Genomic DNA, 24620 nt, shown 5'->3' on the forward strand with positions numbered 1-24620 from the left:
AAACAGACAAAAAAAAAAAAAAAAACAAAGCCATATACTTGCTTTAAATGAATAATCTGGGATCACGATTTTAAACCAAAATAATAAGCAATTTTCAAAGTACTCTCCATTAATATCTCTCACATAACCAAAGATAGCATACTATAAACAAGGCACATTACTTAAGCTTATTTCATCTATGCAAGTCTTAGCACACGTGTTGAAACGAAGAAAAGATTCCAGAAGTTTCCAATTAACCATTATACATCTAGTATCCATAGAAAAATGTCACCTGTTAGTTTGTGTCAAAACTGTCAAATGATGCAGTCATACACATGCTTTAAAAGATACACGGTAGCCCAAAAAATGTCAGTTGTCTTGTTCTGTTTTGCATCTCAAATTCTGCTATGAAACTAGGAGTTTCAAACAAACCACTGTGGATTATGAACTACGTTATTTACCATGTACTACAGTCAGTTCTTTTTACTCATAGCAGTTATGTTCTATGAAGTCACCATGGGCCGGGCGCCATGGCTCACGCCTGTAATCCCAACACTTCGGGAGGCCGAGATGGGCGGATCACCTGAGGTCAGGAGTTTGAGACCAGCCAGGCCAACATGGTGAAACTGTCTTTACTAAAAATACAAAAATTAGCCAGGCGTGGTGGTGTGCGCCTGTAATCCCAGCTACTTGGGAGACTGAGGCACGAAAATTGTTGAACACGGGAGGCAGAGGCTGCAGTGAGCCGAGATCGTGCCACTGCACTCCAGCCCGGGGAACAAGAGCAAGACTCTGTCTCAAAAAAAAAAAAAAAAAACAAATCACCATGAACACTAAATTATTAAATACAGGTTGAGTATCCCTAATCCAAAAAGCTCCAAAACCCTAAACTTTTGAGTGCTGACATGACACAAGTTGAAAATTCCACACCTAACCTCATGTGATGGGTCAGTCAAAACTTTGTTTCATGCACAAATTTACTGAAAATACCGTATAAAATTACATTCAGGCTGTAACATGTATGAAATAAATTGTTTAGACTTCAGTCCCATCCCCCAAATCTCATTCTGTATATGTAAATATTCCAAAATCCCAAGCATTTCTGAAAAGGGATAATCAACCTGTACTGACAGGGTTAGGTTCCTGTAAGCCTGTGACATTTCCAGCAATTAATACATGACCTTGTTTTATGTGTTTGTTAAGATACCTTATTTAATATACATTAATACTGAATTCATGTAACTCATGTCACCCATGCCTGAAAAAAAGCCTCCCTAACATCCATTTTCTCCAAAAGGCTCATCTCTTCCTTCTTGTGCTAAGGAACACCAGGTAACACTTCTGCGCTATGCTTGGGGGCCATTTTAAACAGCAAAATCCACCCACAAAAGGCACAAAAATGTCAAGAACATAGCACTCAAGAGACCATGAAAGGGATACTCGTCTGGGAAGTGTGTTATCAGGTGACGCAAACTTTTTGTTGCTCTGCACACATCCATGAAAGCAGCATGCACACTGATTTGGGGGTTACAAATAAATTTTAGTGAGTAGGCAAATTTGTAAATACGGAATCTGCAAATGAGAATCAACTGTTTCCTTAATTCCTGCAAGAATCCAAATGCCTACTCCCCAAATCTGTTGGCTCTGGCCACTTAAAAGTTTGCTCTATCTGAAAAAGCAGACATTTCAGGAACAGATGAATATGACTTATCTTCGAATCTCACAACAAATACTGACTTCCAATCAATCAGCTACCTAACATATAAAGCTATGAACCCAACCTGGCACTAGATTTTGGTGTGTGAACTAGTGTGTGAACTTTATAGATTTGACTTCAAGTGTCAAAATAGCCGGCTCTTTTAAAACCTCAAAATTTGAACCATTTTGTATTACAATTTTGAAAAAATATGGTGTTTCTCTGCCTTAACACAACGAAGAAAATCTTTCAAAAAAAAAATTGTAATGAACCATCAGCCCCTGAGAGGGTATGTCTGTTGTGAGGCAAAATACAAAATGATCAGGATCCCCACTGGATGCACTGTTCTATGCTAAAGGGTAGGAGGGTGGAGTTTGTATTATCTTGAGTTTCAAAACAAGAAGCCAAAGTGAAAAGCATTCTAGGTAGAAGCATCACTAGGCTTCATCAGCAGGGAGGGCTGCCACTGTCACAAGCTAGGGTTTTGTTTAGATTTATTTAATCCCAAAGGTTAATAGAATTGTTTATTTAGCATGGAATGAGATAACCACACGTTTAACTTAGAAAGCTAACTCTAGCAGTAGTCCACAGAGAATGATCGGTTAGAAATTAAAACTCAAAAGTATAAATTGCCTGGGTTATCAGTTTTATGCAGATACCCTATACTCCAGGCTAGATCTTCTAAATCCATCCTCCTAAAAGAACCCCACATCTTCGCCTTTAACAAGTACTTTGGGTATTACACTAAAATTAAGCCACAATCATGAACTACCAAATTAAAGACGTTACAAGAATAAGGTTTAAAACTAATCATAACTTTTAACACTTTAATATTAAAATCATACCAAAGCCTATCTTATCTGCATCCTCTTCAAGAGTAGCTATCATTGTTTTATATCATGTAAGGGTTTAAGCTAATAATCTCATAGCCTAGAAACCTCAATATAATCATAAACTGGCAGGCCAGGCATGGTGGCTTATGCAGGAATAAGCCTTATGCTTATGCTTGAGCCCAGGAATTCGAGACCAGCCTGGACAAAACAGGGAGACCCCACCTCTACCCGCAAAAAAAAAAAAAACCCCATAAACTGGCTTATCTTCAGTGGATGGGTGTCAGTTTTGTACATGAAATATTAAGATCATGTAACAAATACATGTAACAAATTGTTTCAATAATCCGTATGGAAACCTTAACTCATAAAATGCACTACAGGAATTGTCTTGTGCCTTTTACATAAAACCAATAGACCCCTTGAACTTAACAGTACATTTTTCATGAAAGATTCTTATGTCAGCTCAGCACCATTAAGATATTACCTATTTATGCATGGCAATTATAAAGACTTTGAAAAAAAGCAAATCCGTGCACTGTTTAAGGAATTTTTATTAAAGCAAGAATTTTATAATCCAAATTACGTTTCCTTGCTCAGTTATCAATTCTGTTACTTAAAACAGAACTGACATTCTGAGCTATTCCACAGTAAAGAATTACAAAATTAAAGAAAGGAATGCTTTAAATTTTTGTACTTTGCTGAAAATTCTTTTTCCCAGGGTCTATAAAACATTAATTTGTTTTTATATTTTACTATTTTTTTGTGTTTTTTTTTTGTTTTTAAATCAATAAGTAATCTAGGACTAGCATTATGTTTGCTAGACCTGGCATTTGCTCGGTACATAAGGTTCAAAGTTTCCTTTCCTTTTTTTATTTATTTTATATTTTGCAATGTTTTTTTTCCATAATATTTAAGTTTTTCGATGTTTAGATATTTTTCTTCGGTGAAGCACAAGTTTCTTTTCGTGGTCCCTGATCAATCTGTAAATGTTAAAAAAACAAATTAAGACCAGGACTATCACTTGTCAGTAGCAAATTAAAGCCCTTAGCCAAATTCAATGTGGCTGTTTTTATCCATAGTTTTATTGGAACACAGCCATACCTGTTCATTTGTATACATACTATCTATGGTTGTCTTGACATGGTAACACTGGAACAAGATCATTTCAGAGATAACACAGTCCTCAAAGCCCAAAATATTTCCTATCTGGCCCTTTACAAAAAACATTTGCCAATCCCTGGTCCTGATCCTGGCTGCACTACTCAATTTCTTGGGAGTGATGAAAGACAGTAGTAGAGACCCAAGGGCACCACCCAAAAAGGAAAGGTAAAACTATGAAAGCCAACCTGTGACAGGTCATTTTATATATATATTACTATACAAAATCTGGCAGGGCGCAGTGGCTCACGCCTGTAATTTCAAGACTTTGGGAGGCCGAGGTGGGCGGATCACTTGAGGTCAGAAGTTCCAGACCAGCCTGGCCAACATGGCAAAACCCCGAGTCTAGTAAAAATACAAAAATTAGCTGGGCACGGTGGCAGGCATGGGCCTGTAATCCCAGCTGCTCGGGAGGCTGAGGCAGGAGAATTGCTTGAACCTGGGAGGCGGAGGTTGCAGTGAGCCGAGATCGCGTCAATGCACTCCAGGTTGGGCGACAGAACGAAACTCCATCTCAAAAAAAAAAAAAACAAAAAAAAACCACCACCTGAAAGTCCTGGGATTTTAAAAATCCAACAGTTAACGGGTAAAATTCCTTTAATTCCTCTATAGTTAGTTCCACTTTTCCTTGAAAAATTATCAATACATTTAAATGAACTGTAAAATGATCTTTTGCTATGCACATTTCAAAATATGCTCAACAAACTTTATAAAAGATGAAGAAAACAAGCTTAAAACAACAAACCAGAGGGAAAAGCTCACTTTAAACAGTTGGAACACCGGTGGCACTGTTAACTGCTTTCTGGGCAGCCTCTTTAGCTTGGTGGGCTTGTAGTACAGCTACAGCTTCATCAACCTAAAAAAGGGGAAAACAGATAAACTGGTTCAGGAAAGGAATGGAAATAAAGAGTTTCATATTGGTAACATACCAATTCCCAACAAAGGTTAAGTTTCTTCCCTCAGATGAAAGTATAAATTGTTACACTAAACAACTATATCCATTCAATTTTGAGTTCTATTACACCACTATTCTAGAATTATGAATCGCTCCCCTGCACTTCTCTTTCCGTGTCCTCCCCACACTCGAAAAATATTTCTCTTTTTCCACTAGAGAAAGCAGCAGCAGTTGAGAGTATGGCTGTTGGAGCTGATGGGATTTGAAGCCAGGTTCTGCCACTTAAGAGCTGTGTGAGCATTTGGCAAATTATTCAGCCTGTTTCAGTTTACCTATCTATAAAATGGGGATAAATAGCGCCACAGGTTATTATGCAGACTTTACAACTGTACATGGCTTATATATAACACGATGTAAGTGTTCTGTACAATTAAGTCCCCATAAAAAGCCATGTAATAACCGTGTAAGAGGCAACTTGGTAAAAAAATTTAAATCACCTTAGAACGGAGTGACTCTGGAGACTCAAGCATATGAAGAAGTTCTGAATTATCAATCTCCAACAACATGCCAGTGATTTTACCAGCAAGAGTAGGGTGCATGGCTTGAATAAGAGGAAACAGCCGTTCACCTAGGAACAGAAACATTCAAAAACTCCCTTCAATAAAAAAAAGTTTTTAACTGCATTGAATTACCACATTAAACTGGGGTTTAAGAACCCTACTTCTGTCTCACGTATATAACAACCCATAATCCACAATTTCATTATGTCTTCATGGGAAGACAGAATAAAATCTGCCACAAGGCAATTAACTCTTGATATTACCAGCTTGCCAATTAAGCAATGTTACCATTAGGTTGTTAAATCGGTGTTCAGGCAAAGTCACAAGTTTTCTTCTCATTTGCTTCAAATTCTTTCTCTCAAAAATGTAGTGAGGGCCCACGGTGAGTAATGCCCTACTACCCTATTTATTACTAACAATACATTTTCTTATTGGCTTTCCAGTGGTTTTAATTAGGCAGACCAACTGTACTATCATAATCATTCATGCCAATTCAGATCAATTCCACTGCCCTAGCTGTCAACTGACTGACCTAGTGCCTAAGTGATTCCTCTATTTTCTAGTCTTTCTGAACTGACAAGGTGGGACAGAAGTACTCACCCAACATTTGCTTTTGCTCTTGAGGAGGGGCAGATGCCAACATGGAAGCAGTCAAAGGTTCCTGACCTTGTACATGAACAGCAGGCTAGACAGAAAATGAGAACTCTTAAGTTTAAAGCACAGAAAAAAATGGCAAATACAAATAGTCATCAATGGACATCTGCTGAAGTGGTAGACTTCCATCGAAACATGAGGTGGAGAAGTTGAGTGAGCGAATTAGAAAGAAGCCAAAGTAGTTATTATATACTATGTATCGCAGATACATTTTTTTTTTTTTTTTTGAGATGGAGTCTCACTTTGTCGCCCAGGCTGGAATGCAATGGCACAATCTTGGCTCGCTGCAACCTCCGCCTCCGGATTCAAGCACTTTCCTGCCTCAGCCTCCCCAGTAGCTGGGATTACAGGCATGTGCCACCACGCCTGGCTAATCTTTATATTTTTAGAGCTGGGGTTTCACCCTGTTGACCAGGCTGGTCTCAAACTCCTGACCTCAAGTGATCCACCTGCCTTGGCCTCCTGAAGTGCTGGGATTACATACAGGTGTGAGCCACCACGCCTGGCCCATAGCTACTTATAATAGTTGTTTCAGACCAGGCGTGGTGATTTAGGATGTGAATTTCTCACTGCTTGTCCAATTCCAAAAGCATAAGACATTTTACATACTATCATATTAGCAGAATGTTCCAGATAGGCTAAGCTCTCAAGAATCTATCATGCAGCTGTCTTCACATTTTTTCTTTTGAGACAGAGTCTTGCTGTCACCCAGCAGGGATTACAGCTTGCTGCAGCCTTAAACTCCTGGGCTCGAGCAATCCTCCTGCCTCAGCCTTCTAGCAGCTAGGACTACAGGCTTATGCCACCACACCCAGCTAGTTTTCTTTGTGGAGACAGGGTCCTGTATGTTGCCCAGGCTGGTCCCAAACTCCTGGTCTCAAGCAATCTGCCTGCCTCAGCCTCCCAAAGTTCTGGGGTTATAGGTGTGAGCCACTGTGCCCAGCTGCCTTCACATCTTTGATTTCACCCAAGAAATGTGATTTTTATTAAGAAATCATTAAATTCATACCTGTTGCATTGTAACTTGTGGCTGTGCATTAAGATGTTGCTGAGGATTGCGAACTCCTGCAGCATATTTATACTGTGGAACGGTGCGGACAGCAGGAGTAGCTGCAGCAGCTGCAGCTGCAGGACGTGGACCCATTGTCTGTGTTGATGTGTTAGCTAAAAAATAAGAACATTTTGTATTTTTATCTTGCTCTTTCAAATTGGTGATCAATTTTTAAAGGAAGGATTAAGACTCACCAACACGCTGTGTTGACATGACTCGTGGAACCTGTGAAGAAGCTGGTCTCATAGTACTAAATGGTGGTCTAGGAGCAGCTGGGCGGATAGCACCGGGCATATTTTGGAATGCTGCATTTTAAAGATGTGAATATACATTAACTGGGAAAATTTACTGAGTGAAAAGTATTTATGCTGTTTTCTTCGATCTGAGGTTTGCATAAAAGACTAAAAAGTGACAAAACTTTTTAAAGCTGAGTCTTAACACTTGCCATTTTCCCAGACTCAGAGCATTAATAAGTAAAAACATTAATTCATACAAGGACGAGTACTTATATGTAGGGACCAGCCCCACAGGGTCGGTGGGCTTCTCCCTGTGTGCAGCGACGAGAGAGTGCAGAAATAAAGACACGAGACACAGAGATTAAAAAAAAAAGACAGCTGGGCGCGGGGGACCACTACCACCAAGACGCGGAGACCAGTAGTGGCCCCGAATGTCTGGCTGCACTGTTATTTACTGGATACAAAGCAAAAGGGGCAGGGTAAAGAGTGTGAGTCATTTCCAATGGTAGGTAAGGTCACGTGGGTTACGTGTCCACTGGACAAGGGGCCCTTCCCCGCCTGGCAGCCGAGGCAGAGAGGAGAGAAGACAGAGAGAAAGAAAGCTTACGCCATTGTTTCTGCATATTAGAGACTTTTAGTACTTTCACTAATTTACTACTGCTATCTAGAAGGCAGAGCCAGGTGTACAGGATGGAACATGAAGGCAGACTAGGAGTGTGACCACTGAAGCACAGCACCACAGGGAGACGGTTAGGCCTCTGGATAATTGCAGGCAAGCCTGGCTGATGTCAGGCCCTCCACAAGAGGTGGAGGAGCAGTCTTCTCTAAACTCCCCCGGGGAAAAGTAGACTCCCTTTCCCGGTCTGCTAAGTAGTGGGTGTTTTCCTTTGACACTTACGCTACCGCTAGACCTCGGTCCGCCTGGCAACGGGCGTCTTCCCAGACGCTGGCATTACCACTAGACCAAGGAGCCCTTTGGTGGCCCTGTCTGGGCATAACAGAAGGCTCGCACTCTTGTCTTCTGGTCACTTCTCACTATGTCCCCTCAGCTCCTATTTCTGTATGGCCTGGTTTTTCCTAGGTTATGATTATAGAGCGAGGATTATTATGATATTGGAATAAAGAGTAATTGCTACAAACTAATGATTAATGATATTCATATAATCATATCTAAGATCTATATCTGGTATAACTATTCTTATTTTATATTTTATTATATTGGAACAGCTTGTGTCCTCGGTCTCTTGTCTTGGCACCTGGGTGGTTTGCCGCCCACACTTATAAATATACCTGAAACATAATCATGATAAAATTCTAAGTGCTCCCAGCCTGGCCAACAGGGCAAAATCCCGTCTCTACAAAAAATTTAAAAAATTAGCTGGGCGTGGTGGCGTGTGCCTGTAGTCCCAGCTACTTGGGAGGCTGAGGCAGGAGGATCACTTGAACCCGGGAGGTGAAAGCTGCAGTAAGCCAAGATCATGCCACTGCACTCCAGACTGGAAGAAAGAGTGAGACTCTGTCTAAAAAAATAAACTCTAAGTGCTCTTGGAATATAACATACTGTTCCACAGGACAAGACTTAAAATACCACGACTCTGATTCTCATACATGATTAAATGGAACGAGACCTTTAAAACTGTGGCCTGACAAAAAATGAAATTGGCTGGGTGCCATGGCTCACGCCTGTACTCTCAACACTTTAGGAGGCTGAGGTGGGCAGATGACCTGAGATCAGGAGCTCGAGACAAGCCTGGCCAACGTGGTGAAACCCCATCTCTACTAATAATGCGTAAGTTAGCTGGGCGTGGTGGCGGGCACCTGTAATCCCAGCTACTCCAGAGGCTGAGGCAGGGAGAAATCGCTTGAACCTGGGAGGTGGAGGTTGCAGTGAGCCGAAACTGAGCCACTGCACTCGAGCCTGGGGCAACAGAGCGAGACTCTGTCTCGAAAATAAATAAATAAATAAATAAATAAAAAATGAAGAACTGTACCTATTCCCAAAACTTTTATAAAGGGAAATCAAACCACTGTAGACATTACTATCTTAGCACTGCTTTTAAATGCTATAAAAATGAACATCCATAACCACAAATTATGTGAAATGCAATAGTTAACCTAACATTGACATAGAAGAGCTGATTTACCCAATGTGTTATTTTTAACTCAATCCCCAACCTTAATTAAAAGAAAAAAGACTTACGATGAGGTCTGGCACCCTGAGCAGTCCAGCGAGGACTTGGTCTTAGTTGAGCAATTTGGCTAGGAGGATAGTATGCAGCACGGTTCTGAGTCTGCAGGGGAAAAAAGCACATGAGTTTATCAGTTGAAGAAAAAAGCAAATAATGCAATAAATTATATGTACTTTTCCAAAACATTTACCAGGACTTCACACTCAAGCATTTTTTCCAACTCAATCATAATTCACCTTTCTTAATGTTTCACATTTGCGGGGCGAGGGGCACAAAAAACACTAGAAATGACCAAATACGAAAACCTTCATGGTTCTGGTTGCCTTCTAAAACCTACCTGTGGGATAGCTGCCATAAAGTAACCTGAAGGAGGTGCTGGCTGGTAGGGGTTGATTACAGGGTTGGGCACAGCTCGTACACTTGCCATTCTCTGCATATACTGGTTAGTGAGGTGAGCCTGGCGCTCTTCTTTGCGCTGAGCTAAAGCTACATACAATGGCTTTGTGGCCACAATTCTACCGTTCATTTCTGTAACTGCTTTAGTGGCTTCTTCTGGGGAGGAGAAACATACAAAACCAAACCCTTTGCTGCGACCACCCTCCATCATAACCTATTAAAAAAAAGAAAAAAAAAGTTAACTTAATGGTAGAATGAGGAGCAAAAAAAGAGCGTTACAGTTTAGACAATTATAAATCACTGAATCAAATAACTAAACCCTGTTAATGCTTAATCATCTTGTATTCACCCATTGAGTTCACAATTTTTCCTTAATACCCAATTATTAAGGGCAAACTACACATACGCATTACCCTAGCCAGGTCAGAGAACTGACAGAAGTGAAGGCTGCACAGAAACTTTTAAAGATTTTAGATACTGAATTTGATTGGATTTTCAATATTGAAATTTAATTATCTAAATAAATACATCCCAGGCCTACTAAATTGACTTTTGGGCACCACTGGAAGCATTTCCCAATTAAATTTTGACTATTCTAACAATTCAAGCTGACAAGATGCTTTACTATGCCTTTGAGAACAAAGTAGTTGAATCTTACAATACCCACATCTTTAAAGTTTTTACATTCAAGAGCAGAGGATCCATAAATATTACGGTATAAAGAACACTCAAGAGGAAGGTTCTTCTAGAATTGATTGCAAAGACCTTTTAAATGAGCAATGAAGACTTGCAAAGAACCACTCGCTAGGCCAGCAATATATATAAGCATGCTATAAAACTACATTAACAGTATGCGAGTGGCATAGGAACAAACGGTAATAAAACAGAGGCCAGAAATATACCCAAGCAATTATGGGAATTCACTGTGTTAAAGTTAACATTTTAAAGTACTGGGGAAAAAGGACTTTGGGCTACTCAATACACGACACACTGGGACAAATGAAAAAATGTAGAACTCTTAATTCACATTACATTGAAAAATCTTAAATGCCAGGTAGATTCTGAATCTGAACATAAAATGTAGAAATAGAGAGAAAACCTTTCTAAGATGACACACACACACGCGCACACACACACACACACACACACAAAGTGAGGTCTATAAAGTGGAAAATTCGAAGAAAATATTTCCAATATAAAACAAATGTTTGGCCGGGCGCGGTGGCTCACGCCTGTAATCCTAGCACTTTGGGAGGCCAAGGCGGGTGGATCACCTGAAGTCAGGAGTTCGAGACCAGCCTGGCCAACATGGCGAAACCCCGTCTTTACTAAAAATACAAAAATTAGCCGGGCATGGTGGCAGGTGCATATAATCCCAGCTACTCGGGAAGCTGAGACAGGAAAACTGCTTGAACCCAGGGGGTGGAAGTTGCAGTGAACTGAGATCACACCACTTCACTCCATCTCAAAAAAATAATAAAACAAATGTTCCCTTAATCAATAAAAAGACAGACAACCAGCCGGGCACGGTGGCTCACGCCTGTAATCCCAACACTTTAGGAGGTCACCTGAAGTCAGGAGTTGGAAGACCAGCTTGGCCAACATGGTGAAACCCCATCTCTACTAAAAATACCAAAAATTAGCTGGGCGTAGTGGCACACGCCTGTAATCCCAGCTACTCAGGAGGCTGAGGCAGGAGAATCGCTTGAACCTGGGAGGCGGAGGCTGCAGTGAGCTGAGATTGCACCACCGCACTCCAGCCCAGGCGAGAGTGAGACTCGTCTTTAAAAAAGACAAAAAAAAAAACACCTCATAAGTTTAAGAATTTGTGTTGCACTGCATTAAAAGCATTCTTGGGCCGCATGTGGCCTGCAAGCAGCGGGTTGGACAAGCTTGGCTTAAGCCCAGGAAAGGCTGAGGCTGCAGTGAGCTGTGATTGTGGCATGCCCCTGCACTCCAACCTGGGCAACATAGTGAGATCCTGTCTCAAGAAACAGAAAAACATGCATGCTTCATACATTCAAAATATGCTGATGCACAACACTCAATTTAAACAATATCCAGGGAACACACTGAAGACAAAAACATTCAGGAATAAATTCTATCATACTCCAATACTCTTACATAAAAAGCATAATCTGAAACACAAGACAACCATGGCACTTCCATCTTACTTGTATTCAACCACCTTTCCCCTAACATTTCCTCACTCTCACAGAAGCTTCCTCGGACTTGCCAGGAAAAGCTGACTAGAAAGATCAGCCACAGCGTCATTCCAGTTCAGCTGAGTTGTAATTTTTTCTATGCACTCTTCCCCAACCCCAGCAAAATTATGTATGCACAAAACCTTGCATATAGGGGGACTCTTGGCCCACGGATGCTAGACAAAAACATCTAGAAGAGAACTTCTTAAATCAAGATTTCAGAATTCGTACTAGAATACTACTGCTGGTGTTTCTTAATCTCTGATTTCAAATGAAAGAAAATATGATCTCTATTCTTACTGCTAGGGGACAGGGGAGGGAACTGGGGCTTGACTACCCAGAATGAATTGTAGAAATGAATAAACAGATCAGAACTATAGTAACAATTGTAAGTCCCTAATAAATTGCTTGTTTTAGCAAAATGACTAGTTGTTGGAATAGTGCATACCATGTGAGGATATCAGCCTTCCTTAGCAAAGAGTTCAGCGCTTGCCATTTTTAAGTTAACCATTAGGCTACGACAACCAGTTCAAATGTGAATTTAAGTTTTAGAAGTAACGAAGCAAACACCTCTCTAGTGGCTATAATACAAAATTTATATACATATATCTACATGTATGAATTTTTACCAGACCTCAAATAAATGAACCATGTTTTCTTACCTTTGCACTAGTGATTGTACCAAATGGAGAAAACTCTTTCCGGAGACGTTCATCATCAATACCATCATCAAGATTTTTCACATAAAGATTAACACCCTAAAAAGAAGAAAAGAAAATTATAGAAAAAGAAAACCATGGTGGTACCTAAGTACATCTATTATTTTACCCCATATTTCTTCTCCTATTCCCCTCTCAAACCCTCCAGCTACCTGGAAGTAACTGAAATCAACGTAAAATAGGTTTCCTCATCCCTGTCTTATTTTGGTTGTTCAATTAAAAATGAACCTGGTATCTGGTGATCCTATCTTGTTTCATCTGTTCAAATTTGCGCTTAAGTTCCGTCTGCCGTTCCACCTTTTTCTGAGCTCGACCAACATAAATTTGTTTTCCATTGAGCTCCTTTCCGTTCATCTCATCCACAGCCTTCCCCCCAAAAAAAAGAAAAAAAAAAATCACAAAACTTTAAACTTACAGTTCATTTCCTTAACAGTTAAGACGAATTTGTTAAGTCACAAAAGCTAAAGACAAACCCATCCCAAAATCTCAAGGTTTTGGGACAATATAGGTTACCAATTTATACTCTCAAACCTAATGCATAAAATGCAAATAACTGAAAATACAAGAACATGTCAAATAGCTATTAGTATGCACATAGACTTCAACACAAGAGCAACTCAACTTTGTACCCCCTTCTTCCTGCTGAATACAGACCACTTACTTTCTGTGCATCTTCATGCCTTTCAAAGCTTACAAATCCAAATCCTTTGGATTTTCCACTTTCATCAGTCATTACTTTCACACTTAAGGCAGGCCCTAAAAAATTTTTTTACATAAATCAAGGATATTCCATATAACATTCACATTATACATTTCAAATTTCAACATACAAAGCCATGAAAAAAATTTCAAAGCTCCGTAACTTGACTCCTCCCTCCCAGCCTTCTATGCCCCAGGTAGGTATACTTTTCCATTGAAAGACCTTTTATTATTAAGAAGATAAATACCTTCCCTCCCCTGAAGGATTCCTCCTTCCATTTAAGGAGGTACACTTTAAACGGCTGTAAAAAGTTTTATTCTCAGCTCTAGCACAAAAGAGTTGCATTTTTTACCCAATAATTTGATTTTTTCCCTTTTCTATAGAGACAGTATATCATTCCATTGCCCAGGCTGGAGTGTAGCAGCACAATGAATAAGCTCACTTTAACTCAACTCCTGGGCTCAAGTGATCCTCCTGCCTCAACTTACCAAGTAGCTGGGACTACTGGCCCACATACCACCATGCCTGGCTAATTTATTTTTTGTAGAGATAGGGTCTTGCTATGTTGCCTGGGCTAGTCTAAAACTTGTGGCTTCAAGTATCTTCCCTCTTTGACCTCCCCAAGCGCTAGGGTTACAGGCATGAGCCACTGTGCTAAGACCAATTTGATTTTCTTTGTATCAATTAAGAAACAAGTATTTATTAAGCCTTGGCCTACCCAACTTTCAATAGGAGTGGAAGGAATACATGGTTGGACTCTTTGGTAAGACATAGGTAATATAGGAATTTGAAAGAGAGGGAAAAAAAATTTCTTTTTAAAGACACAGGTGAATTACCTGGAAGAGAAAGCATTTATTTCTGAAGACATGTTTTCCCCTAACTCCCTCTAAAGTAGGAGAGACAGGTAACTGAGGCGGGTGGTATCTCAGGCAAGTGGGGCAGAAAAGGTTAAAAATCACATTTGATTACAGAAACTTAGAAGATGTATGGGCCAAGGCAGATTTTCTTCTGAATGTGCCTCTCTCCTGAGGCCAAAGTCAAGAAAATATGACATATTCACATATTTGTGGTCAACTTATGCAGCATTACTCATAGGGTTGGTAGTTAACATCAACTTTTACAAATAGCTTCTAATTAAAAGACATTAAGAAGCACGACAGTTGAAATATATAAAAGGCAGTAGCTAAATTTGGGGGTTGAGATGTAAACATGATGTCACTTTCTACGTTTTATATCATCTATCTTTGTGCAAAATGGTACTTTTTTGCTCTAGTGGAGGGCTTGATGTGACATGCTAGCATGGCAGTAAGATATTAGATTTCCTGGCCAGGTGCAGTGGCTCACACCTGTAATCCCAGCACTTTGGGAGGCCGAGGTGGCTGGATCACTTGAGGTCAGGAGTTGGAGACCAGCCTGGCCATCACGGTGAAACCCCGTCTCTACTAAAAATACAAAAATTAGCTGGGCATGGTGGCGCACACCTGTAATCCCAGCTACTCAAGGTAGAGATAGGAGCACTGCTTGAACCCGGGAGGCGGAGGCTGCAATGAGCCGAGATCACGCGACTGCACTCCAGCCCGGGTGACAGAGCGAGAGTCAAAAAAAAAAAAAAGTATTAGATTTCCTAATTCTTTATTATTTGACATATTAAAAAAAGCAAGACACCTCTAAGTTCAACACAAAATGCAAAGGGTGGGGTCAAGCAAATCATCTGCACATGAACACTTAAAAGTTATTTTATCTGTTATACCCCTACCTAAACTAAGGCTGGTTTGTGCTTCATTAATTTCAAGTTTTATGAAGTTATTTTTAAATGCAGGAAATAAGTACTTTGAATCACTGGAAAATCTGAATTTTTGGTTTCATCGCTGAAAGTCATTGTTTTAAACTGCTCAAACATGATGTTACTTAGACTGACCAGCTTTATTGTTCTATGAGACTGCATTCCACTGTAGGCTGGCTGTGTCAAATATATGCTTCTGATGACATGGGATCTCTAATTACACACACACACATATATCTCTCCAGCCTCTTAATGTAGTAAAATATTTTAAAATCTGTTCTAATTACTTAGTCATACCTTACTGTGCTAATCTAATGCTATTAACCTTTAACCTCAATAGAATTCTATTTATTTGCATTATACTACTTTGTAGTGTAACAGATGGCCAGCAGCTTAATTCAAATAACCACAAATATTTTAAAGTACCATGTAAGTCTAATTTTATTGACTTTTTTAGTATAAAGTAATAGGTAAAATTAACACTGAGCACTAATTCAGAGCTGTGTGTGTAAAAATTTAATTAAGACACATTACCAAACTTGCCAAAGAGATCCTTAAGGCGCTCATCATCCATGTCTTCTCCAAAATTCTTGATGTAAACATTGGTGAATTCTTTTGCCCTAGCTCCAAGTTCAGCTTCTCGTTCTTTACGAGACTTAAATCGTCCAACAAATCTAATAAGATATACAAGGACTATAACATTAGATTCTATTTTATAAAGTTCAGATTAAGTAAGCCTGATGGTTGTTTTTGCTACTGTTACTGAGAATATTCAGAATCCCTAATAAAAAGCACACTACAAAATAGAAATAGGGCCATAATTTAAGATATGACACCATGAAATATATGAATAAACCTCTAACTACAATCACAAAAAAAAAACCACTTCTTTTAATACACACTTCTCTCTTCTCTAGCTAACCTAGGGTTAAAGGGATCACTCCCATCAATACAAATGAGTGGAAGTGCATGTGTACCATGCCAATAAAAAGACCTCTATCAAATTAAAAAGCTTTCATCGTCATCTTAAAGTGGCGCTTGCGCTTTCTTTGCCATCTCCTAGAATAAAAATTTAAACTTCCCAATCGTGTACTCTAACACACAACAGCCTGACATAACTGCAGCATTTTCAACAAAATGACACTAAAACTTAATTTTTTCTGAATATAACAGTAGTAATTCAGAACAAGGATCACTGGGCTAGGCAGTGGCTCACACCTGTAATCCCAGCACTTTGCAAGGCCAAGGTGGGATGATCACTGGAGGCCAGGAATTCGAGTTCAGCCTGGCCAACATGGTGAAACTGTCTCTACTAAAGTACAAAAATTAGTTGGGTGTGGTGGTGTACACCTGTAATCCCACCTACTTGGGAGGCTGAAGCATGAGAATTGCTAGAACCCGGGAGGCAGAGGTGGCAGTGAGTAGATTGCACCACTGCACTCCAGCCTGGGCAAGAGAGCAAGACCATGTCTCAAAAATATAAAAATAAAAAGAACAACGATCACTGAAGAAAAAAAAGTAGCACGTGTCATAGCATATTATAATACACAGCAAAGCAGAAGGAAAAACCATCTTACATAATCTCACCCTAGTCATCTAAATTTCCTTATCTCTAACCCAGCTTTAGAATAAAAAGTAAAATAAAAATAATTTCCTTATCTCTCCACAAAATATGGTTGGTCTTCGCTATGCTATTAGTTTCATAAATGTTCTCAAAGGGAGCGTATTTCATTGTGACCATCACTTTCTGCTTTGTAAATAATGCTGCAACTTTTTTGAGACAAGGTCTTGCTATTTTGCCCTGGCTGGAGTGTAATAGCTGTTCACAGGCACAATCACAACACACTACAGCCTTGGCTCAAGCATCCTGCCTCAGCTTCCCAGTGGCTGGGAATAAAGGCACACTGCAGTAAAGCTGAAACTTTATGAAAGACACTTTGTGTATTTCTTCTTAGGACAGTTACAAATTTCCAAAAGAGTTATATCACTTTTACTCAAAACAGCAATATATCATTCTTTTCTGGATCCTGCCAGTGTTGGGCTTGCTTTTTTTTCCTCCTAAAGCACTGGTAACAGGCATTTGTGAGTATTTTTTTTTTTTTTTCAAAGACAGTTTCAATCTTGTCGCCCAGACTGGAGAACAATGGCGAAATCTCGGTTCACTGCAACCTCCGCCTCCCGGGTTTAAGTGATTCTCCTGCCTCAGCCTCCCAAGTAGCTAGGATTACAGGCATGCGCCACCATGCCCAGCTAATTTTGTATTTTTAGTAGAGACGGTTTCTCCATGTTGGTCAGGCTGGTCTCAAACTCCCAACCTCAGGTGATCCGCCCACCTCGGCCTCCCAAAGTGCTGGGATTACAGGCATGAGCCACCGCGCCCGGACTTGTGAGTAATGTATGTCTCTCATTTTACAGTACATAAAAGCAAATTATTTTGAGTTTCTTCACCTATAAAATGGGTTAATTTAACCAGTACCTCAAGAATTATGAATATTAGGTTTGTCTGAATTCCTGATTTTTCACTAATGCACTCATTTTGAAAAAGCTTCATTTTTCTGTTTACTTATCTTCTGTTTTCCTTTTGGCATGAATGTTAATTATATTAAACCTGTTATTTGTATGTTACACTTACTGTGTAGAAAATTCAATTGTAAAAATCAAGATTAGCTTATTAATTTTCACTCCAGTACAACTACATGAATTTTTCTTGTTATTCATCTTTAGAATGTTTTTATTCTTTTATCTTACGTGTTATCTAACTTCTCCCTGACAAATATTAACTTAAAATGAATGGATTTGGAATTATTAAAAATAAGATTCAAAATATGATTAGCTAGATATTTATAACTTACACTTTGCGATCATTTAGGAGCATTCCATTCATTTTTTCAATAGCTCTTTCAGCTGCTTCCTGTGTCTCAAAGTGTACAAATCCATAGCCCTTGGAACCATTTTCATCACAAACCACCTAGGGAAAAACATATACCCATTTTTCTTTATTTGCTATTGATTTAACATTTGTTCAGTGTTGAGAGACAATCTGTTAGCCATCTAACCTGGATATTTGTGAAATAAAGATATCCATTACTGCACAGTTCCTATTTCAAGCACTAAACTAAATGTAGCTCAACAATGTAAACATGTGTATCGGACATTTTTGGCTTACCTTACATGAAAGGATGTTACCAAAAGCAGAAAATGTATCATACAGTGCTTTATTATCAATGGATTTGTCCAGATTTTTAATGAATATGTTGCCTACTCCACTTTTGCGAAGTGATGGATCACGCTGAGACCACATGATGCGTACTGGCTTGCCCTTTATAACATCAAAATTCATGGTGTCCAAAGCACGCTCCGCTGCAGGAAAGACATTTTCAGAGTCAATATTACTTCAAAATTTTTGCTGGCTACTTAAGATTATATAAACTATGTTGAGTGGAGTGGGAGGACACATGGTCTCACAGTTGAACGCTTCCTCTTTAAGCTTCAAGATGGCTAGACCTTTCAAGTATCACACACTAGTGTGGGACCTAAGTTGTATAAAGCAAAGACAAATACCAGAAGCCCCCGAAATTTCTCACATATAAAAGGATGCCATATTGCTAATAATTAATGAATTCTTGAAGCAATCTCTTGCCTTAATTGCCATTAAATCTAAAGCACTTTTTTTCCTAGTTATCAAAATCCAAATTCCTTCACATACAATGTTTAATGAGCAGTATAAAAGGCATTACGCAACAGATTTATCTACAAGCTGGAAGTAGTTTATAGATTTAAATATTTTAACTTCTTCCCAACTACTTGCTAAAATTGGTCATTTCATTGCTAATAACAATATTATATGAAAACTAGTCCATTTCCTAAAAAATGAAAGTTTCTGAATTATTGGGGGGAGGGAGGGTTTCAGTGATTCATGGCACAACTTCCATTTAAGAAAATGAAAGGCTAGACCAAGATTTGAATCATGCTTTCAAAAGCTAATGTGAAGTTAGACATATTTGGTTTCATAATCACAGAATTTTAAAAACACCAGGTCTGCAATATTCAGAAATCACCATTAACGCTCTCTTGACACATAAAATCAATTTCACTTTAGATCGCTGATTTTCTTAACAACTGATCTAGTTATTTCTGAATACTGCTAGAAAATTTCAAAATCTACAATTAATTTCAGGATCTATAAAGGATTGAATTATGTATACCTGTACCATTAAAGGCTCTAAATGAAATAACACATCCTTAAATAAAAAGACTAGTCCCCGAAGAGAGGGAAAACGGTCCCTTTTAAGCCCTGAAACAATTCCTACAAATTCCATGCCAATGTAAATTTAAAGTTATTGACAGGATGAATTTTCCGGCCACCTCTTTTTTTTATAAATGAAAGTTCCAGTTTCTAGAATATAGTGATAATCAGCTGTTAGCTCATTATCAATTGACCACACCTACTCAGCTTCCCTAGTTTTTTTTTTTTTTTAGCTGACTTTGCTTGAGCTATTTTTCAATGAGTCACCTCTTCCTATGAAATTGAAAACTGGTCACTTTCAGAAGCTATTCTGCCTATCAATGTAGCAATAAGTTTTTTAAAAAGAACAAGAAATCCACTTAAGTAATTGATTGGATAGTAAATTGTACATATAGAAACTAGACAAATGGAAAACTGCCATATTCTTTTCAGCAGTTAGGGTACTGGTCTACCGGTACAGACTGATAATATACACTGTACACTGTAACCACGGAAACCTGAAGTTCAACTCTTCGAATCCCAAGAAATGTAAAAATTGTTTTTTGGATTTAAAAACGTTAAGCTGAGAAAGAGTAACACTTTCAAGTTTTCATTTTATGGTCTCTAGAATTCATTCCCATGTTTTCTCCACCAACTCTTAGGTTGTGATAACCTGCCCCAAAGTTATCTACCCCCATCTGACATGCATTGATACACCCTGCCTAAGGTTGACAAGAACTGTTATGAAGTGACATTTGGAGTTACTGCTTACAGAGCAAAAGGGCAGGAAACCTGCAGTGCAGTTTTACAACTTCTGGCTCTGTGTCACTCAATATTCTGCTTCCAAAATCAGTATCAACTTTACACAGTGAAGAGCTGATCAGTAACCTAAGTTCTACTGAATGAATGTTAATAGGAGCTTAAATTCCACCCTTAAGGCCTTTTCTAATAAAAATGAATTCTTCATATTTCGATTATTTGACACGTATTCAAGTGGCCAGCCTGTAGGGGGGAAAAAAGGCAAAATTGGGCCGTAAAATGGAATTAAGCTGACTTCTCAAAGCCAATTGATCTAAAGACAAATCCTAGCAACTCAACAGACCACAGATATTATCTGTTTACAAAATTGTGTTTCTGTTAACTGTTTAGCTTCAAAATAAAAGCACAAAGTTAGCTGCATTTCCCCCATAAATTTCAAGCTCAATTTAATCTCCGTTATTTTGTACTCAGTCATTTCCCAAGATTTACAGGTATCATGGGCCACTTTTAAAAATAAAAGAGAAACTTGAACTTCTTCCATGCTACAGATAAGACTGGTCCAGTTGGAATTACACTAAAGTAACATTTTATAACCAAAGTTGACTATTTTATAAAGAAAAGCCCCTCAAAACGACAGGAACTATTTCAGAAGGTAACATAATATACTCGAAAACCACCAGTATTGTGAATCTAAGATAAAATTTGACTAAAAATGGTCTAAGTTGCCTGAGAAAACTGGCCTTCAAAGTGGTCGGCTGCCACATCCCCTCCTCCCACTCTGCCCTTTTAATGTTAGAGAAATGCTTGATTTAGGGGAAACCCCAAATGCATGTCTCCGGTAAATTCCATTTCTAGATCCATCAGTCACTGATGAGTTCTGGGAAGTGGACTCACAAGCCTGAGGACCACCACCACACCACACATCGCCACAGGAACTTTATCCTAAGGCCTGGTGGCTCCCCCAGGCGACTGGGCCAGGAGCAGGAGCAGAAGCAGGCCTCGGGCCTGCGAGGTTACAGGGTTCAACACGTGGTATTTTTCGAGCACAGAACTGCACTTCCTCCCCAGGCTGGGGCGCCGGCAGGAGCTCCGGGTGGTGGGAGCGCCTCCACCTCTTACCCACGAAAGGAGCTCAGCGCTCAACGCCCCAGAATCCCGGGGCCACTGGCGGGAGCGCCGCGGAGGAACCGAATCTCACCCACCCTCCCGGCGCGTCATCACCCTAAAGTTTGAGAGCGTCTGAGGCCGAGAAAATGGTCGCAAAGGAGGAAGTAGCCGGGCGTGTGGTTGCCGGCAGCGCGGGTCCCCGCCGGCTCGGGAAACGCGGCTCCAGGGACCCCGGCGCCTTCCCGCCGGCCGTCGCGGGGTGACATGCCCTCCCGCCCCCCGCCCCGGGCCCGCCGGCCTACCCCGCCCGCCGCCGCCGCCCGAGCCTCATGGCCGCCCGCCCGCCCGGCCGACCGCGGAGCCCGGCGCTCACCGTCCGCCGGCTGCTGGAAGTTCACATACGCGTAGCCCAAGGAGCGGCGGGTGATCATGTCCCTGCAGACCCGGATGGAGAGGATGGGCCCGGCCGGGCTGAACTTCTCGTAGAGCATCGCCTCGGTCACGTCGGGGTGGAGGTCCCCCACGTAGAGCGAGGCCATGGGGTAGCTGGGGGCGCTGGGGTTCATCTCGGCACGGCTGCCCGCAGGGCCACAGGCCGCGACCTTTCCGTGAGAGGAGGAGAGCGAGTGCCGGGGCTGGGGGCCGGAGCCGGGGGGAGGGGAGCGGGGAGCAAGCGCAGAGGGACAAAAATCAACCGGAATTGAAAACTACTCAACGGCCGCAGAACGGGGTCGATCCACTGCCGCTGGCTGCCGGCTGCCGGCGGGGAGCGAGGGTGGCGGTGTCGGGTCCGGGCAGCGGGAAGGCCTCGGTCTCTTGGTTCCTTCTTGGAGCTGCTGCGGGGCCGCGGGCGGGCGGGTCGGTCTCGGCTGCTTCACCGGGTTATTTTATAAAAGAGGAAGAAAAAAAATAAAAGTCTCCGGCGGGGGAGACGCGGAATTTTTGTAAATTTTTTTGGGGTTTTTTAAAAGATTTTTTAAGATTTTTTTTGGATTTTTTAATAATAAATGTGTGTTCCGAGCCCGGAGCACACACTCCGCACTCTCAGCACTAACCGCCGGGGAGAAGGGGAAGCACCGCCTCCTGCACCCTCTACTTATACCCCGCGCCGCACTCGCCCCGCCCCCGCGCGTCTGACGCCAGGGCCCCTACGCGAGCGTCAGCGCCGGAGTAGGAGGAGACGCGGAGGCCAGGGGGAGGAGGGAAGAGAAAACAGGAGGAAAGAGCTGAGAGGAAGGGAGAGGTGGCGGCGGTGGAGGCTGCGGTGTGGGGGTGGGGCTCTGGCGAAGGGGCGGGGCTTTTGCGCAGGCGCCGCGGCCCGGGAAGCGGGGCTCGCGCTGCGTCGCGTCCGCGGGGGTGGGGAGGGCGGCTCGCAGGCGGTCCTCGGGGGTGTTGACTGAGGCGGCCCCGCCTTCCGCCCCGCCCGCCCCTGCCTCCACCAGGAGGAGCGTTAACCCGTCACCGCGGCGGTGGGCGGTGCAAGGGGCTTCCGGGTTCCTCCGCGCCAACCACCCCCCACGTGCGCGGCCGCCTGTGGCCTCCTCCCGCTGCGGCCGGCCCGGCTCCTCTAGCCCCAGCTCCGGGGGACGCCGGGCACGGGTGAGCGGGCGTGGTCCCCTCCGGGCCCGGTTTCCGAAACGTGCGTAGATGGAGCCAGCGTGGCCCCCTGCTCTCTCCTACCCGGACCGCACTACGAGTCCCAGCGGGCACCGCCGCCACGCGCGTCGGCCGCAGAAGCGGTGCCTGCTGGGAGCTGGAGTCCCCAACGGCCGCGGCGCTCGCTGACACCAACTGGCTGCGCGGGTCCTGGCCGCCCGCTCCGGGACCCCTCAACCGTCCTGCGCGCTGGACCCCGGCACCTCTGGAGCTCCCGGCGCGGGGTGGGGGGGCAGGGAGAGAGAGGGGAGGGCCCCTCGGGTTCCTCGTCCTCTTCTTTTCCAGCCCGACCCTCCTCCGTGTCTTCACTGGACGTTGTCGTTGGTCAGAGTGGCTTTAATATGGGATAGCTGTGTTGGGGGTCTTTGGTCACTTCTTACCTTAAGGTGCTAGGCTGGAATCATTGATTTGTGCTGCTTCTGCCAGACATTTCTTGGCGATAGAAACCAGGAGTGGAGAAAAGTGAATGTTTTTCCTGAAAGTACGGGTTTGTCACAGTCACTACTATATGGCACCACAGCCCTGCAACCAGACAAAATTAGGAATAGTCTAAAACAACGTCCTTATAAATAACTAAAACAATTCTGCACATTAGTAGTGGGTTTTAATAGGAATGCTAAATTTAACGAATTGATAGTAATAAAAACCGGCTCTAGGAATGACATTAAATCAACATACAAATTCCACTCGAAAGTAGTAAAGTGCTTTTACAGGTTTTAAAGCACTCGCGTAAACATACTATCATTTGTTCCTGAGAGCAATCTTGTGTGGGAGGTGGAGCAAGTAGTAATAATTTTACTTTACTGTTACAGGAACAGTCTCAAAGAAGTTAAATGATTGCCCAATTTATTCCTTAATTCAATAAACTTTAATGGATGTCAACTGTATTGCTAGGTGTGGAATTAAGTACTTTATATCTGTTCTCATTTAATTAGAATTTAAACCAGTGGAATCCCACATAAATACTATTTTGCTCCTATTAAAAAGAGGATAAAATGTGACCGGGCGCGGTGGCTCACTCCTGTAATTCCAGCACTTTGGGAGGCTGACGCACGCTGATCACATGAGGTCAGGAGTTCGAGACCAGCCTGGCCAACATGGTGAAACCCCGTCTCTACTAAAAATACAAAAAGTAGCCAGGCGCGGTGGCTCACGCCTGTAATCCCAGCACTTTGAGAAGCCGAGGGGGGCAGATCACGAGGTCAAGAGATCGAGACCATCCTGGCCAACATGGTGAAACCCCGTCTCTACTAAAAATACAAAAATTAGCTGGGCGTGGTAGCGCACGCCTATAGTCCCAGCTACTCGGGAGCCTGAGGCAGGAGAATCGCTTGAACCCGGGAGGCGGAGGTTGCAGTGAGCCAGGATTGCGTCACTGCACTCCAGCCTGGTGACAGAGCGAGACTCAAATAAATAAAAAATAAACAGTTGATAGGCTTCCAGGGCAGCTTGACAGGCAGTGATGCCCTGGATGGTAAGTGGAAGCATTCTCATCACTAGAAAAGGATATTAGTGCTTTGTAGGTGAATACATAGTTTGGGAAGGGAGCCAGTCATCAGGACGTCTATGCAGCTGTGGCTCTTGCACTTAGTAGATGTCATTGTCATATTTTATGGCGGTACAGTTGAGTATGTGCAAGGGAAAGTAGAAGCAAAGTCCATACCTGAGGACAAGGAGCTGCTATTTAATAGAATAGGAGAGAGAGTCAGAGCCCAGGAGGAAACAGGAGTGGGATCTGGAACTGAAACCAAGAACCTGTTCCCTTGATCCATCAATCACCTCTTTTTATTTCCAGCCAGCTCCTTTCGCTCAGATCAGAA

The 24620-nt window shown here is 42.0% G+C and overlaps 1 protein-coding gene across 2 annotated transcripts; it reads right to left on the reverse strand.

Annotated features, from left to right (window-relative positions):
* Positions 1-3041: 3041 nt before the first annotated feature.
* Positions 3042-23001, reverse strand: PABPC1 (poly(A) binding protein cytoplasmic 1). 2 transcript variants are annotated; one of them, XM_063817334.1, is made up of 17 exons: positions 22825-23001; positions 21861-22013; positions 21518-21746; positions 18220-18413; positions 17906-18021; positions 15588-15727; positions 13232-13326; positions 12799-12936; positions 12514-12609; positions 9589-9861; positions 9263-9353; positions 7021-7131; positions 6785-6939; positions 5722-5806; positions 5059-5189; positions 4429-4522; positions 3042-3488 (listed from the first exon to the last, which is right to left on the reverse strand). In XM_063817334.1, exons 3-16 carry the CDS (start codon positions 21708-21710, stop codon positions 4430-4432), a joined length of 1911 nt encoding a protein of 636 aa, XP_063673404.1. In that variant the 5' UTR covers positions 21711-21746; positions 21861-22013; positions 22825-23001; the 3' UTR covers positions 3042-3488; position 4429. The 2 variants fall into 2 exon arrangements, with proteins under 2 accessions (XP_063673404.1, XP_063673403.1); XM_063817333.1 differs by having other exon boundaries at positions 21861-22016; positions 22825-23000.
* Positions 23002-24620: the final 1619 nt, after the last annotated feature.

Source organism: Pan troglodytes, chromosome 7, assembly GCF_028858775.2.
Source record: "Pan troglodytes isolate AG18354 chromosome 7, NHGRI_mPanTro3-v2.0_pri, whole genome shotgun sequence".
NCBI classification, from domain to species: domain Eukaryota; kingdom Metazoa; phylum Chordata; class Mammalia; order Primates; family Hominidae; genus Pan; species Pan troglodytes.

Bases quoted from the DNA above. Each gene is read 5' to 3' on its own strand.
- PABPC1 (XM_063817334.1), bottom strand. From the start codon at position 21,710: ATGAACCCCAGCGCCCCCAGCTACCCCATGGCCTCGCTCTACGTGGGG. The intron at 18,414-21,517 runs GTGAGCGCCGGG...TCTTTCCTGCAG, and splicing joins CTTCCAGCAGCCGGCGGACG to CGGAGCGTGCTTTGGACACC. The intron at 9,862-12,513 runs GTAAGAAAACAT...TTTTTTTAATAG, and splicing joins GTACAATCACTAGTGCAAAG to GTTATGATGGAGGGTGGTCG.